This window comes from Phascolarctos cinereus, unplaced genomic scaffold (assembly GCF_003287225.1).
Source record: "Phascolarctos cinereus isolate Bilbo 61053 unplaced genomic scaffold, phaCin_HiC Scaffold_9;HRSCAF=440, whole genome shotgun sequence".
In the NCBI taxonomy this organism is placed as follows: Eukaryota; Metazoa; Chordata; class Mammalia; order Diprotodontia; family Phascolarctidae; genus Phascolarctos; species Phascolarctos cinereus.
Window position 1 is genome coordinate 202,697,926 of NW_027556402.1, and position 16,527 is coordinate 202,714,452.

General features: G+C 41.6%; 1 protein-coding gene across 1 annotated transcript; it reads right to left on the bottom strand.

Annotated features, from left to right (window-relative positions):
* Positions 1 to 2,832: 2,832 nt before the first annotated feature.
* Positions 2,833 to 13,236, bottom strand: LOC110220958 (C-type lectin domain family 4 member K). Its single transcript, XM_021005268.2, has 6 exons — positions 13,135 to 13,236; positions 12,431 to 12,547; positions 11,257 to 11,634; positions 6,155 to 6,306; positions 4,328 to 4,446; positions 2,833 to 3,638 (listed from the first exon to the last, which is right to left on the bottom strand). Exons 1-6 carry the CDS (start codon positions 13,208 to 13,210, stop codon positions 3,386 to 3,388), a joined length of 1,095 nt encoding a protein of 364 aa, XP_020860927.1. The 5' UTR covers positions 13,211 to 13,236; the 3' UTR covers positions 2,833 to 3,385.
* Between the last annotated feature and the right edge of the window lie 3,291 nt (positions 13,237 to 16,527).

Sequence of the window (16,527 nt, forward strand, 5' to 3'; positions counted from 1 at the left end):
AAAGAATTAGAATCATCAAGGGAAGAAGATTATCAAGTGAAGTCATGTACGGAAAATGTTGTATAAATTGTAAAGATTATAAATGTTAGCCATTGTTGGAAGGGCAATTATGCATAGAGAAACAGTTCTCAAACTTTTTGGTCTCAGGATCCCTTTACATTCCTACAAATTTCAAAGGACCCCCAAAGAGCTTTTGTTTATGTGACTTATATCTATTGATATTTACCATATTATAAATTAAAACTGTTCAATTTTTAAAATATTTTACTTCATTAATCATAACAAGAAGTCCATTATGTATTAGCACAAATGATATTTTATGAAAAATATCTATATTTTGTAAAGCAAAAAAGTGAGGAGTGGCATTCTTTTATATATTTTTTACAAATCTCTTTAATGTCTGGCTTAATAGAAGATAGCTAGATTCTCCTATCGACTTTTGCATTCAACTTTTTTTTGTGTTTTGTTTTGGTTGAAGTATGTGAAGCAAATCCAACCTCGCACAGATAAGTAGCTGGAAAAGGGAAGCATATTTAATAGTCAATAACACCTTGGTATTATTATGGATATAGTTTTGACCTTGTGAACCCTCTGAAAAAGTCTTAAGGATTTCCTGGTGTGAGCACACCACACTTTGAGAACATCTAGTGTGGTGGAAAGTGTATTGAGCCCAAAGTCGGGAGATCTGGATTTAAATGGTTACCAGGGCTAGTGCAAATGTTTGCTTTGGCTCTGCCTACCAATGCTGCTATTGCCACTCTCTGTACTCCTCCTTGTTGTTACTATCACCAACTTGGGAGGTCTGCTGCTCAGGACACACTGCAGCCAGCCTCAATGCAGAAACCAAAGTCAGTTTTTATCATTCCCATGACTTTCTAGGACATTCACTGGGGACATTCTTTTCTCCTACTCTCTGGACTCTATCATACTTTACAGACAGAGCTAGGCTGAGTTGCAAAGCTGGCACCAGAGTTGGCCAAGAAAAATGTCAAGAGGATTTCCCTTTCCATTGACCATGTCTAGAGCCATATTGCCTAGAATGCAGATATCAATGTGTAGACCCACAGAGAAGCTACCTCCCAACACCACTGATGACAGAAACAGGGCCTTGCCATCCAGTTAAGGATGTTGGACCTGGATGTGCTGAGGGGTGAAGGCATACCTGTGACAACTAGCATGGTATTGATTTTTGGTCCAAATAAGAAATCAAGGCATCCTATCCTGTACCCAGCAACCTGAGCTTCAATTCAGAGTACTTGATTCCATTCGGCTGACAGCATAAAAGAAATTTGCTAGTATTCCTGTTTACTGGAAAGCTGGAGACAATGTTGTGGTGCTTCCTAAGTATTCCTTGGAAAGAAAGCTACTTCCTAAAGGAATGTCCACCAACCTGCTCACTTTAGGCAAGAAATCCCTAAACTACATTTCCCACTCTTAAGTTACTTCATCAATACAATGCTGGAAGAAAGCTTTGGACAGAAGGGATGTCTTCTGTCTTCTTAGAAGGCTTCTCATAACAATTGCTTTCTGATGTAATTAAAGCTCTACAAAGAACCTGTTAAACGAAAAGAGCAGTAAAAGCAGCCTGTGCTTCCTTTCTTGGTGCCTTTATCAGCATCCTCCCCATGTGGTTGAACCACCTTGGTGTTCTGCTGACTGTCTCTGGAATGGCCTATTTAGGATGTAAATTCTTGCTAGGCCCGTAGCAAGCACCGTCATTGGCCAAATAGTACTTTTGGCTTTGGGGAGAGGTTACTTAGGAGTTTTGCAGCAGTATAATTTCTTTAACTATGTCGAACAAATCATCTCTTTTTCTAATTACCCATGTGTGGGGGTGGGGGAGAGAGGACAATTGAACATGCCAAGTTTTGAGCTTCACCTGGAATCTTGGGCTTCCTAAGTTTGTGACCAATCATTTGTAATGCAGATGTTTCAGACAGTGGTTTTTCTTAGTATTGAGTTCTGAACACAGTTAGGAAAAACGTGGAAATTATATATCCTTTTGGCAGTTAGCTGGTAGGTAGAAGACAGCCTTAAAATATTTCATTATGTTGGGCAGAGAGCTTTCTAAGAATGGTACAATTATGGCTGAGGCCTCACAGTGACTGGCAATGAAGTATAGAATGGTAGAAGAGGGTTATGAGTGCTTTTTTTGAAAATTAAACTTTTTTTCAATGAACACAAATTGATTTTTCTCTTCTATTCACTCCTCCCACATTGGAAAAAAAAAGGAAAAGGAAAAAACCCTTTGTAACAACTGAGGAAAGGGACCTGGGGGTGAAATATTGCTCATGTTAGGGTTTTTTGATATATTAATTAATTTTGCAGTACTTTCGCCTCCTTTCTTTCCCTTTTAAAATTCTTTCTTATAAGGGATTCCGTATCATACCTAACTGTGTTTGTGTCTCTCCCTGTTAGCACTATACTTCATCTACACTTTATTTCCTCCAATGCCAGAAGTCTTTGCTCCTACTAACCACTGCTCCTAGTCTTTCCTTCTGGGCAGAAAGAAAAAGTCTAATCTCTCTCCCATATAAGAGACCTTCAAACATTTGAAGACAGCTTTCATGTCCCATCAGTCATCTCTGATCCAGTAAAGGAAGTGAAGGCAGGACATCTTAAGCATAGGTAGGGGTATTAGCAAAGGCACAGAGAGCCAGGTGAATGTAGAACACATCTGGGGACAGAGAGTCTACCAGTTTGTCTGGATGATTAGACTACTTGGAGCAATAGAAGATAAAATATTAAAGATAGAATGGCACCAGTTTGTAAAGGGCCTTGAAAGCAAGACATTTGATATCTACTCAGGAGGCAATAAAGAACCACTGACGATTTTCATTTTGACTCAGCAGGAATTTATTAGGTGCCTACTTTAGGCAAGGTAGAACTTTAAAAGGACCAAATTTATACCAAAGAAAGATTACCAAGGCAACGGTATAAATAATGATTAGAAAGGAGAAATGAGAGAAGGTAGAAAAAAAGTCAAGAAGCTATTGTAAGGGTCTAGATGGGTAGCAACAAGGGCCTGTACCTCATTGGTACAGGTGGTAGCAAAGGACGTAGAGAGAAAGGTGAAGATGGAAGAGATATTGGGGAGATAGCAATTGCCCAGACATAGAGAGGTGATGAAGAGAGAAGAGTCAATAATAACCACAAGGTTTTGAACATGGGAGCTTGGTGAATGGCAGTGCCACTGTGAGAAATAGTGAAATCTCAAGTAGGAGACATATCTGGACCTTCTCCAGACAACCCCAGCCCAGTTTCTTCAATGTCCTCTTCCCTCTATCCTCTATTTTCCTCCTCCCCAGCTTGCTGAGGCAAAGTGAGTCCCAGGTGATATATACAGGTCCCAGAATATTTTGGTATGACATTAAAACAAGATAAGCTAAGGAGAAAATTCCCTGTGGATGTTAGAGGGATGACTATCACCCTTATGTTGAGTTTGAGAGGAGCTGGGAGAATGCAGCAGAATTCCATCATGGAACTGGTCAGTCTCCGATGGTTTGGGGCCCTTCTTACAAATGAATTGGACCTCCTGGTCACAAGTCAAATCATTCCAGGACATCAGAGAGGACTTCACTAAAGTTACACAACGCTCATTTTCACCTCTGTCATTGGGTTCCCCCTTTATCCAGAACCTGATGAGAAAAGAGCACATAGCATACATTCTTCCTTTTTTTGCCTTTGGTCTCAGAACCAGGTCCAAGACGGGGAAGTAGCAGCCTAGATCCCAGGAGAACCTAGGTCTTTTGACCTCAAATTTTGTTCCCATTTAAGAACCATGTCTACTGAGGCTACAGTGAGAGCAGAAGATACCTCAAAAGAAATTTATCTTTGAGTCCACCAAACCTGCCAAAATCTACCCTGAGCTGGGATTACAATTCTCAGGCCTCCATGTTAAACACAAATACATACACGTATGTATACAGACACACACACACACACACACACACACACACACATACATAAAAAACAAGCTATAGACTGTCAGAAATGAAAAGCACTTTAAAACATTGAGTATAGAACTTCAGAGCTAAGAGGGATCATCTATTCAAAAACCTTAATTTTTGCAAATGAGGAAACAAAGGCCCAGAGATAGGATACTTGGCCAAGATCACAGACCCAGTGAGGGCTCTAGTTCTAGGCCTAATGCCCTTGTTTCCTGACTCACAGGTTGGAGCCCTGCCTTCTGAAAGCCTACAATACACTGGACAGGACAAGATGGGGTCACTTTTTCTCTGACCCTGCCTCCAGGGTCCAGGCATCTACCAGGGGCCATGAAAAAAGGAAAGGGCCAGGGAGAGAGCAGTCATGATTATGGACTCACCGAACATTTTCCTTCTCTATATATAGGGTTCCATCAACCCAGTGCCAGCTGCCAGAAGATCCTATTTTTGTCAGGCCAATCCAATAAGGAACTCCTTTGGCTACCTTATAAAGAAACTCCTACAAAATGAAAATGACAGAGAAGGTGCCGTTAACTGAGTGAGGGGAATTGGGGTTGAGTGAAAAGTAACATATTTCTTTGTGTTTATATATATGTCTGTGCCTCTGTGTCTATGCCTCCAAAGGGGATCTCCAGATAACATTTTTTTACACCACTTTAATGTATTTATCATTCCATATCTCAATTACCTTGTCTGTATCTTAATCCCTCTGCTATGCTGTGAGCTCTATGGAGGCAGAATGTTTATCTCACTTAAGCACAGGATCTCTTTTTGTACCCTGCCCAGGCTATATATGTATATTAGACTCCCTTAAAAACAGGATTCTCCCCCCTGCCCCTTGTTTCCTGGACCACTCAGTATCTTGGCACTAGAATCAAAGGTCCTTGAAAGATTTTTCCATTACACCCATGTTGGACCTGTAGGAAAGTTCTGGAGCCTCTTGGGGTGCTGGGAACCACTTGGGTATATGTATATGTGTTCACAAATTGATTGAATTCCCAAGGACCAGAGGGAAACAAAATTGGTCTCCAGAATTGCCCATGCTAAGGCTCTAACCTAGCATAGGACCCATAGGACCAGCACAGGACTTAGCATCTATTTCCTTTCCAGGTGACATATGCAGGTTCTTGTAGATCAAGGATCAGCCTGGCTCTTGGTCATGATGCTGACTCTGCTTTGTCACTGGACCAGAGCTCAGAAACTACAATTATCCCTTCCATATCACTGCGGTCCTGGGAGCACAGTACCCTGATGATCTGGAAATCCTCGTAAAATTTTTTGACCCTTCCTTTGTACCAGAGAAGTCTGAATTTCTTCTTTCCTTTTATAGGATGTTTACAGTACCTTACAGTAAAATTTGGTTTAGTATTCGATCATAGGCTCTGTGTTGTCTGCTGGCCTCTGAGTGTCCTCTGTGGCTTTTAAAAAACTCCCCCAAAAATTCCCATTTAATTTTTTATGCTAATGTGATATTCAAATACCACATTCAAATATCATAATCAAATATCAAAATATGATATTCAAAACTGCAATGGGGAAAGTCGTGATGTGGAAGGGATAACCATAGAGCCCAAAGTCCCCTTTATGATGAACACAGCTCCAGTTCTGAGATGGAGATTTGGTTGGAGGAATAAGAGGAAGACGAGGGGTAGGTGATCTGAGCAGCAGACTAGGGCATATAATTCTTTGGGGCAATGAGTCAATGAGGGACACTTTAGAGTAGAACTTATTACAAGTCCCCATATTATTAAATGTCAAAAAATCCTATTCTACAAGGCCTGTAAGTCAAATGGTCTATGTTACAGCAAAAGCTTAAAGCCTCCTGTGGTCAGAGACACCTAGGGCTTAATATTGTTATCTTGCTCAGGGCCTTCTCCTCAGCCCTAGCCCTGAGTCAGAAGGATCACTCCCCTGGATAGATGTTCCTATAAGTGCTCATGAGGAAAGGTCTGTTTTCCCAATGTGCGTAGATGAGACGTTTTCCCTTCCACTTCCCAGTACTCATAATAATCCCTTCTTCTATAGGAGTGTAGATTTTACAAAGCAGTTCTCTCACAACCCCTGGACTTGTCCCAGGTCACATAGCTAATAAGTTTTAGAGTCAGTATTCAAACTCAAATCTCCTGACTCTAAATGTAGCACTAATTTCCCTTACACCATACTACCTTTCATTATTCTCTGTGTTAAATATCCCTTTGGTCACCGACCTGTTCTGTTGCTGAAGTCACTGAGGTCAGATGAGAATCTTGAGTGGTACAGAACTGCTCGGCACTGTACCAAGACTTTTTCATGGTAGAAAAATAGTAAAAGTTCCCTCCAAAGAATTTCCAGTCTTGAGAGGCCATCTCCAGAATGTAACCTGTGGAACAAGGTTGAGGTGAAATATTTCATTGCCAGGAGCCCAGAATCTTAAGCCTTAAAGGCACCTCAGAAGACACTGAGTCTAACCCACATCTGGGCAGGAATGACCACTGAGATATGTCCAACAAGTACTCATCCCATATCCACTTGAAGATCTTCAGAGATGGGGAATTCACTACTCACAAGCAATGTTATCCTTATAGGGGCTGACCCAAGTGGTTCCCAGGACACCAAGAGGCTCTAAAACTTTCCCACAGGCCTGACATGGAGTAATGGAAAAATCTTTCAAGTGCCTTTGATTCTAGTGCCATAATACTGAGTGGTCCAGGAAGCAAGAGGAGGAATCTTCTTTCTAAGGGAGTCTAATATACTCACAGAATGTAAGGACTGGAAAGCTCCTAAGTTATCATCTAGTCCAGAGGTTCTTAGCATTTTTTGTGTATGATGGATCCCTTTGGCAATCTGATCAAGCCTATGGACCCTTTCTTGGGTTTATGTTTTAAAATGCATTTAAAAAGTTAGATTACAAGGGAAATCAATTACATTAAAATACAGCTATCAATTTTTTTAGACAAGCTCATGGATCTCAGATTAAGAATCCCTGATCTAATCTTATTTTCATAGGCTGAAAATGAGTCCAACAGAGGAGGACAGACTTTAGGGGATGGAAAATTGGGGAGAAATTTAAAAGAGGTTGAAGAAAACTCCAATTGAAGAAGGTTTAGAACTGAGAGAGGAGAAAAGTTTAAAGTTAAGTAGAAGGAAGTGAAGTAGAAGAACTGGAGGAACCAAAGAGGAGAAGAACATGAAGAGAACTAGGAAGCTGACAAGACAAGTTAGCAAAATAAAGTTAATAAAAAGGAAGTTGGATGTGGTGACCACGTCATTGGAGTGAGGAGTCAGCAGGTGCTAATGGGGAGAGAAGAAAGAGTTTTAGAGCTGTAGATGCCCTCAAGCAGGTGGCCACCATGTTCCAATGGGGGAAAAATGGTGGAAAGAAATGAGGATATCATTTCCAGAAAGTTTGGAGAGCAAGGTGAATTTTGCAGTGCCCTGTAATGAGTATGTGATGTTTGTATTTCTTACTTATCCACAAAGAACAGGCTGGTCTCCCTCCTAGAAAATAAGGTCAAGATTCTCAAAGAATGTTTCTGCCTTCTCCAGGTTATCAAGGAGAATGAAGATCTGTTTAAAAGTGGGAGAGGGGAAAGAGGATTGAATGGGAAAACAAAGAAGAAAAAAAGATCTGGAAAGGCAGAGGGAAGTTGTGAACTGTGTCAGGAAATTGGAGAGTGGAAGAACAGGGCACAGAGCAGAAATTCAAGAAGGACCACTGAACACTTGGAGCTAAACAACAGATAGGGGCATCTTCCCCAAAAAGAGAGGGCTGAATCCTTGAGAAGGAAGAAGCTGCTGTTCTCCCTTAAGGGAATGGTGACTAAAAGCTCCAGGAGTTGACAAGTGAAAGACAATCCCATCAGGGTCAAAGGAAGAAGAGACAAAGAGTGGTGGTTGGTGACACCCTACTGAAGGCTACTGAAGTGGTTTTTTGCTCACCTGATAATAAGAAGAGAGGTCTACCATCTTGTTGGAGCAGGTATCCAAGATGTAATAGAGAACCTCCCAAGACTCATTAGACCTGATGAGTATTATGGTGATTGACAACCACTTGTGGTGATTGACATGGATACAAATGATACCACCAGAAGGAATCTAGAAAATGGAGGTCTGCTCTACAGTCAAGCAACACTGGCCTTCTTGCTATTCTCACACAAGACACTCTGTCTTCCAACCGCACGCCTTTGTGTTGGCTTTCCCTCATTCCTGGAATGCTCTCCCTCTTCACCTCCTCCTCCTCTTGGCTTCCCTTGCTTCCTTCAATACCCAGCCCAGTCCACCGTATCACACACACACACACACACACACACACACACACACACACACACACACCCATGCTTCACCAGTGCCTTCCCTCTGAGATTACTTCTAAATCCATAGTTGTTTGCATGTTGTCTTCCCAACTAGAATGTGAGCTCCTTGAGAGCAGAGACATTATTTTGCCTTTCCTTGTATCCCTAGCACTTACCACAGCACCTGGCACTTAGTAAGTTTTTAATAAATGTTTATTGACTGATAGACTGACCTTGAAGATCTAAGTAGTGCCTTTATTACTGTTGGTGATCAAAGGCAAGACTTTCTTTTCCAAGGAAAAAGGCAGATAGAAGAAAATGAACAGCGAGTTAAAAAGATCATATCTGAGAATGGGATTTAGGTTTCTGGGCAATGGCTTAGAATACAGGAGAGCATGTTCCTGGACAGGGATGAAATGCACTTAACAAGAGCTGAAAAAAATGTTTTTTCTTGGCATTTTGCAAATCTAATCAAAAGGGCTTTAATTTGAAAAGGAAGAGGGTCCAAGGAGGACACTACCTCCATAAACCCACTAAGCTGGATAGGAGGTACAGTGTGGGATGAAGAATCGCAAGAGAGACCCTCAGTAATTCACAAGACTAAAAATCCAAGAAAAGAACCACTGATAAAATTCATGGCCTCAAATACACAAATAACAGGCAACAAAGCAGTTGAAGTAGATAAAGAACCTAGTGCAGGGAGGCAAATATGATCCCATGTTTATCACTGAACTTTGGTGCAATGAAACCTTTGACTGGAATATGAGTCTAGGAGAGTATGCTTTATTCAAAACGAATAGGATAGGTAAGAATTCCAAGAGCCAGAGGGGTGGAGCGGTGGGGAAGCATGTTGGAGGAAATCTAGGTGAAGACCAGCTGTGGCAAGAATAAAAGTACTTTTGTCATTAGAATCTTCTACAGACTACCCGGACAGATAAAAGAAATAGATGATGCATTCCAGAAACAGATCACAAATCTGGCACAAATCTGATACATGGGAGACTTCAATTATCCTGTCATCTGCCTTAATAATCTGATCTTTCAAAAGATGGACAAATGACTAACAGGAACTTCTATTCTTTTTATCTCATTCTCTGAACAAGAAGGAACAAATTACTGGGGTGGAAATGACCTGAGGAGAAATGACCACTCTGTATTGGAATTTGTGCTAAAGATTAAGAGAAAAGTTGATATAGTCCCACATTCACTATAAGAAGAGCACATCTCAAAGGGTTCAGAGAAAACATAGTTAAGCATCCTGTGACCTAAATTCTATAATAGAAGTCATCTCAGAAAGGATGAGAAGTTCTCAAAAATGAAATTCTGAAAATATGGAGGGACAATTCTGATGGGATGGAAAAGGAAGGCTTGCCTAAAGAGAACTTTGTACATGCATCATTAACCAACTAAGTTTGAAAAAAATACATGAGCAGAAGAAGGAAAGAGGGGGCTCAAAGAAAGGCTAGGACCACTACTTGTAATGAGTGGATGGGGTGATGATAACTAATTACAGAGAGAAGACAGAGTTTCCCAACTCATTTTATTTCTATTTTTCCTACCAAAGAAAATTATCTTTGGACTGGAAAGGACAGAACAAAAATGGCTAATAGGAAGTTGATACTCAAGAAAAAAGCACTATGTAAATGCTAGCTATTATTATTATTTTACAGATGAAGAAATTGAGGCCCAGAGACAAGTTGACTTGCCTAGGGTCATTCGGCTGGTGAGTAGCTAAGACAAGATTCACATCCAAGTCTTGCTGATTCCAAGGCCAATGCATAATTTGCTGATCCTGCTATATTCTGCCTTGGCCAATCAAATGATATCAGAGTATTATGTTTGATTGTGGGCACCAAATTTTAGGAAAAACCTTGAAAACTGAAAAGTATTGAGAAAAAGGCAACTAGGATAGTGAGGGACCTTGAGAATTGTCCTTTGAGGATTGGTTGAAGAAGCTGGGGAAGGTTCTCTGGAGAAGACAAGACTTCAGTATCTGAAAGGTTGATGCATTGACTATTGCTTGCCTTCTCAATGGGGGGGGGAAGGTAAGAAGAAGGAGAATTTGGAACTCAAAGTTTTAAAAACAAATGTTAAAAATTGTTTTTACATGTAACTGGGGAAATAAAATACTAACTATACAGAAAGAAAACAGAGGTTGATTCATGGACTTTTTCTTGTGGGGGGGTAATTTAGGAGCGTGGAATAAGAAGCAATGGGTAGAAATAGAAAATGGGCAAATTTAGGCTTGATATGAAGAAAATTTTCCTAAGATTTAAAGCTATCTGAAAGTGTAATGGGCTGCCTTAGGAGCTAGAGGGGTCTCTCATCACAGGTCATGGGATTATAGATATAGAGGTGGCCTTCCAACCCCTTCATTGTATGAGAAAATTGAGGCCCAGAGAGGTTAAGTGACTTGCTCATGGTCACATAGATAGTAAAGGACTGAAACAGGAACTGAACCCAGGTCCTTTGACTCCAAATTCAAGGCTTGTTAGGAGATTTTGTTTAGGTGTGAATTGGGCTGGACTACCTCTGAGGTTCTTTCCACCACTGAGATTCTGTGATGCTGGGACCTGCTCAAGCTCACACAGCAAAGCCAGTGGCAGAGCTCAGATCTTGAGACTAGAAGAAGGGGGATGTTGTACTTGGCTCTCGATGTAGACAGCAAGTGATAGCCAGTGCTCCCCCTGATAATGTGACCTGGTATAAAACAGCCAGGGCTGGTAAAGACCAGACAAGTTTTCCAGTGACTTTCATCTTTAAAGTCACAGCCCAGAAGCCGTTTTTTTTCTTCTACAGGGCCTCTCCATCTGAAGGATCCTGGAGCCTTCCCCAACCCCTTCCCCCCTCCACGTGGGGAGGTCTCTTTCCCCATGGCAGGGCTCTCTATCCCCTCTGTATACATCCCCTTTCTCTATCCCAGGAACTGCTGCCTGAGTTCTGCTGGCCTGAGACCCAACCTCCCCAGTCTCCTTAGCATCTGAAGCTTCAGGAGCAGCATCTCCCACTCAGTCCTCCCCCACAGACACCTCACTCACGCTGCTGTGCCAGTGATGCCCCCAGGGTCTGCAGATCTTTCCTGAGCTGCTCAACCTTGGCATTTAGCTCCCCAGTTTTCTTCAAATCCTGTTTCAGCATCGGAATCTGGGCATTTAAAGCCTCAAGCTCTTCCCAACTGCTCGTTAATGCTTGAAGCTGAGCAGTGTCCTGCTTCAACATGGCACTTAACAGCTGCATCTGAACTTCCGAATACCCCAGGCTGTGATTTAGCATCTGGACCTGTGTACGGGAATCCTCCAACTTGTTTCTCAACTTCTTGATCTCAGAACTGAGAAAGACACTGGTGTTCTCTGCACGGCCTTTGAGCATGTCGACAGAGATCTTGACATCATCTATCCTTCCCAGTAACTGAGGATCTGAGGAGGAGGAAAGTGCAAGGTCAGCTGGAGGATTGAACCATCTATTCCAACCCCTTCATTCTACAGATGAGGAAACTGAGGCTCAGAGAGACTCATTGACTTGGCCAGAGCCACACAGGCAGTGTCCAAAGTGGGATTTGCACCCAGCTCCTCTGACCTCAGAAAGCGCTTTTTTTTTTTCATTGTACTCCACTTACGCTGGATATGGTAGAAAGGCTCGTACAAAGGAACAGCTAATAGTGGGGATGATAAGAGGAGGGCCAGCAGGGGGTCATAGACAAGTCCTCAAATGCAGAGAGGTAGGACCAGGGGAGTATCTAGGGAGCCATGAGAATGGGGTGCAGGACACAGACATGAGATAGGAACCAAAGATACGGGTACACAAAAATAGTGAAAGAGCCATAGAGACGGGGAGGCAAGGGACTGGGGGCAGAATCTGGAGGAAAAGGGAAAAGGGAAACTATGGGAATTTGGAGCCAGAGTCACTTAACCTCTCTGGGCCTCAGTTTCCTCATCTGTAAAATGAGAGGTGGGACTGGATGTCCCTTCTAGCTCTGGATCTTACTGTCTGTTTTGCAGTGGGAGGTCAGACCCTTGAGAAGACCTGGGAAAGGAGTCTGAAGGAAGAGGAGGAGGAGATGCAGACAAAGAAGAAAGAGAAATAGGTCTGGGAAAGGGTAGCCATCAAGAACAGAGCAGTAACTTCATCTGTGAGCATGCAAGATAGAAGCTCTCCCCCTCCCGAAAGCTGGGGAAAGGCCAAGAATGGGGAAACTCAAAGCCATTAACTTACAGAGAATGATCATTGCCAGGAAGAAAACAACTAGGCCCACTGCCAAGAGAATAATAGCTACATAGACAGAGGGCAAGGTCCTCAGGGCTGCAGGTGACTCCTTCTTTGGAGAAGGGTCTGTTGGGAGAAGAAAAAAAAAGAAAGCAAGTCTGTGGAAGAGCCAGGCCCAAATATATGTTAGTCAATCAATGAGCATTTACTAAATGTTTTCTGTGTGTCAGGCACTATGCTAGTTTCTGGGGTTACAAATGCAATGAATGAAAAGATCCTTCTTTTCAAGGAGCTGGCATTCTGGGGCAGCTAGGTGGTATGGTGGGTAGAGTTCAAATCCAGCTTTAGATACATACTAGCTATATGACCTTAGACAAGTCACTTAACCCTGATTGCCTTAAAAAAAGAAGCAGCTGGTATTGTACTGGGAGATTAGTTGTCTTTCTTTATATATAGTAAGCACTTAATACCTTCTTAACTGATTGAGCAAAAGCACATCTGTAAGATTACCTTATTCTATTATTTCTGTATTCCACATATGTATTTCTATGTTTTATATATATATATTCCATATATTATCTATATTCAGAATACACAGAATAAATGCAAATATATATACAAGTTAACTGGGGAAGATGGTCAAATACAGGAATGGGCAAGAAAGAGGGAATGAGGAGGGCTCAGGAGAACAGAGCAGAGTCACCTGGACTCACCTCGGGGCCAGAGGGAGATGTCCTGGTTGTCCACGGTGAAATGGGCCACTTGGACTTCCTTTTTATTTTCCTTCATCCTGGCCTGGGCCACACAGTGTCCTCTGTCCTTGCTCAGTCACCACTCACAATGGCTGCTTTGAGGGCATCTTTATCTAGAAATAGAAGTGGGAAGTGGCTTCATAAGATACACTGCCCACCTCAATCCCAGAAGTCCACATTACATTCACAAGACCAGGTCTACACCACAACTCCACCCTTTGCATCTAGACCAGGACCTCAGCGACGTCAGCATGAACCTTTTGTCATCCATCTAACCAAGACTCCGTCATAGAAAGAGTCCCTAAATCCTATCCCTATCTACCTTTCTCTTCTCTATCTTCCTTCAGAAGGCTGCTCAGAGTCTTTTTTGTAGCAGTAAAAAAAAAAATGGCAACTCAGGGAATGCCCAGCTATTGGAGTATGGCTGCACAAATTATGGTATGGGAATGGAAAATGATTATGCCATAAGAAATTGTGAAATATATGGTCTAAGAAAAAGGACTAGGAAGATCTGCATGAACTGGTGGGTAATAAACTGAAAAGAGCCAAAAAATAATTTGTATAATAACTATTATTAACAAAACTTTGAAAGAGATGAGAACTCTGATCCATGTACTGACAAGCTATAATTCTAGAGGACCATAGATGAAGCACCATCTCTTGACAGAGAGGAGATAGACTCAAAATATAGAATGTTTTTGGACATGGCCAATGAGGGAATTTGCTTTGCTTGACTTTGAATGTTTGTTGTGGGGGTTTTGTGTTTTTTTTCTTTTTTTCTTTCTTTTTATTTTGTTCAATGGGGGGGTGAGAGGAGGAGAATATAAATGCTTGTTAATTAGGGAAAAAATTAATTTAAAGGCTTCTCAGATTCATATTCCCTATGCTTGTTCCCAGCTAACCTTTCCCACCCTACCACCTTCCTAAGCAGCTCTTCTCTCTCACCTCTACATTCATCAATATCCTCTAGGGGAAGATGTCTCAAAGATAAATATAGACCTAGAAGGGACCTTAGAGCTCATCTAATTCTATGTTCCCACGTTATAAGTGAAGAAACGGAGGCCTAGATGAGGTTAAGGGGCTTGCCCAAAGACATTCAGGAATTAATTAAGAGAGCCAGGATTTGATTTTTTGACTCCACATTTAAGACTCTCTGCTATTCCATGCTGCCTCTCTGTTTATATACTTCCATCTTATGTCTAAAAGCAATGTGGACATGGAAATAGAAGTAGATTTCCATTTGACCTAGCCTCCCTGAGGGTAGGTTATGTCTGACTCTCTGATTGGATTCACCAAAGGTGAGTGTGTCGACAGTCATACTAGGGACTGCCAGAACATGGGAGCTCTGTGTCCCTACATTAAAGCAGTGCATTTTTTCTATCTTTTCACCCAGTATCTAATACAAAGTTCCACCTTCATTAGTTGCTCAAGACAGAGGAGACAAATAGAGAACTTCAAGTCTCCTTTGAGCTGAATGAAGGACTGATTTCCCCAGACAGCTTCTCATGCTGTTGTCCAAGGTGTGTATAGAAAAATGGGAGATAAGGGCAGCTGGGTGGTGCAGTGGATAGAGCTCTGGCCTTGGAGTCAGGAGGACCTGAGTTCAAATCTGGCCTCAGACACTTGACACTTACTAGCTGTGTGACCCTGGGCAAGTCACTTAATCCCAATTGCCTCACCAAAAAGCAAAAAAAAAAAAAAAGAAAGAAAGGAAGAAAGAAAGAAAGAGGAGATGGAGGAGTATGTCTTGGGAGTAGTTGCTCTGACAGCTGCCTTTAAACTGAAGTAACTCAGACCCCTGCGTGAGCCTGACTGGATCAGATGGACTTAAAGGGTTACTGTTGGTCTTTAATAATGCCTCTCCACAGTCAGTGTTATTTGGTAAGGACACTTGAAGAGGAAGCCTAATGGAATGTTCAAGACCACCACACCTCTAGACTTAAGGTCAAAAGACATGAGTTCAAATCCTGGCTTTATCACTTGTTACCTGTCTAATTTTAGACTGGTCACCTCATCTCTCCAGGCCTCAGTTTATCTATAAAATGAGTCAGTTGGACAAATTTTCTCTAAGTTTCTTTTTTAGTCTTAATAATTTATATTTCCATTATTCCAGACCAGAGTGATTAGACCACACCCCAAAGTAGCCAGCCACCAGTGGAAAGCTGAGTGAATAAGCCCTGGCCCTGACTCTGCTACAGCTCTCCATTTTTCTTGTTTAATCCTTCCATGCTTTGGACCTGTACTGATTTCCTGGATTATTTTTAGATTGTTTCTCCTACTTTCGCAGACTGAACTCCTCAGTAAAATATCCTGCTTTGAACTCAGCCACCACCTTGATGCTTCCCCCATATAAAAACTATGTTTATTCGTTGCTGTAGCCCTGAACTTGCCTGAAGCAGGACAGAGACTCTGAGAAGCACCAAGGTCCGGCTTCCTCCTTCAACCTGGGACTTTTTGCTTAGGTTCCTGATCCCTGAAGCCCAAAATGTCTCCTTGTTTTAACTTTAGATACCCTGCTGATGTTTCTAGCCTTTCCTTGCTCTGGCTTGTATTCATTGGGTGCCCACCTGGCCCACCAGGTTCACTTTGACCTCAGTGTTTGTGTGAATATGTGTGCTCATAAGAGTATGAGTCTCAATACAGAAATAAATTGCCCAGTTTCAGGGAGAAACTGCCTTTCCTTCCCCATTCACTCCTTCCTTCATTCATCATTTATTCAGCTGCTATTACATGCATCCTCTTGGGATCCCTACTTGGAGAAGGATATAGAAGAGGAGAATAAGAAGGCAGAGGGGAGGCTTGTAGGAGGATGTAGAACTAGAAGCAATTTTAAACATCCCCTACCTAGCCTACTCCCCTCACTTTAGAGATGAGGAAAATGGGGCCCAGAGAAGAAAGGTGAGTTTCCTAAGATCACATAAATAATAAATATCAAAACTGGAATTTCAAACCAGGTCCTCCAGATCAAAATCCACTGCTTTCCCCATTATATGAGAAGGAAGAAAAAAAAGATAGAAAGAAAAATAAGAAGACTCGCATTCCTTTACAATTTACAAATCTATGACCAGGTTGAGTTTATTTCAAGAAAAGAGGGATAGTTCAATATTAGAACAACTATAAACATAACTGATCGTATTAATAATAAAAACAATAGTCACATGATTTTATCAATAGATGGGGAAAAGCCTTTGACAAAATGTAGCATGCATTTTAAAAAACAATAAAAATCATCGAAATAAATATAACTTTCCAATTATGATAAGCAGTATTTTTCTAAAGCCAAGAACTATCACTATTTTTGACACTAATATCTTTCCAGGAAGATGGAAGTAAATTTTTAAAATGCCCATTTTT

What these genes read in the sequence shown, in the direction of transcription:
- LOC110220958 (XM_021005268.2), bottom strand. Translation starts at nt 13,210, where the DNA reads ATGAAGGAAAATAAAAAGGAAGTCCAAGTGGCCCATTTCACCGTGGAC. An exon ending in CCTGGCAATGATCATTCTCT is followed by an intron (nt 11,635 to 12,430) that starts GTAAGTTAATGG and finishes CCTCCTCCTCAG; the next exon opens with ATCCTCAGTTACTGGGAAGG. An exon ending in ATAGAGAAGGAAAATGTTCG is followed by an intron (nt 3,639 to 4,327) that starts GTGAGTCCATAA and finishes TTTTCTCATCAG; the next exon opens with GTTCTGGATAAAGGGGGAAC.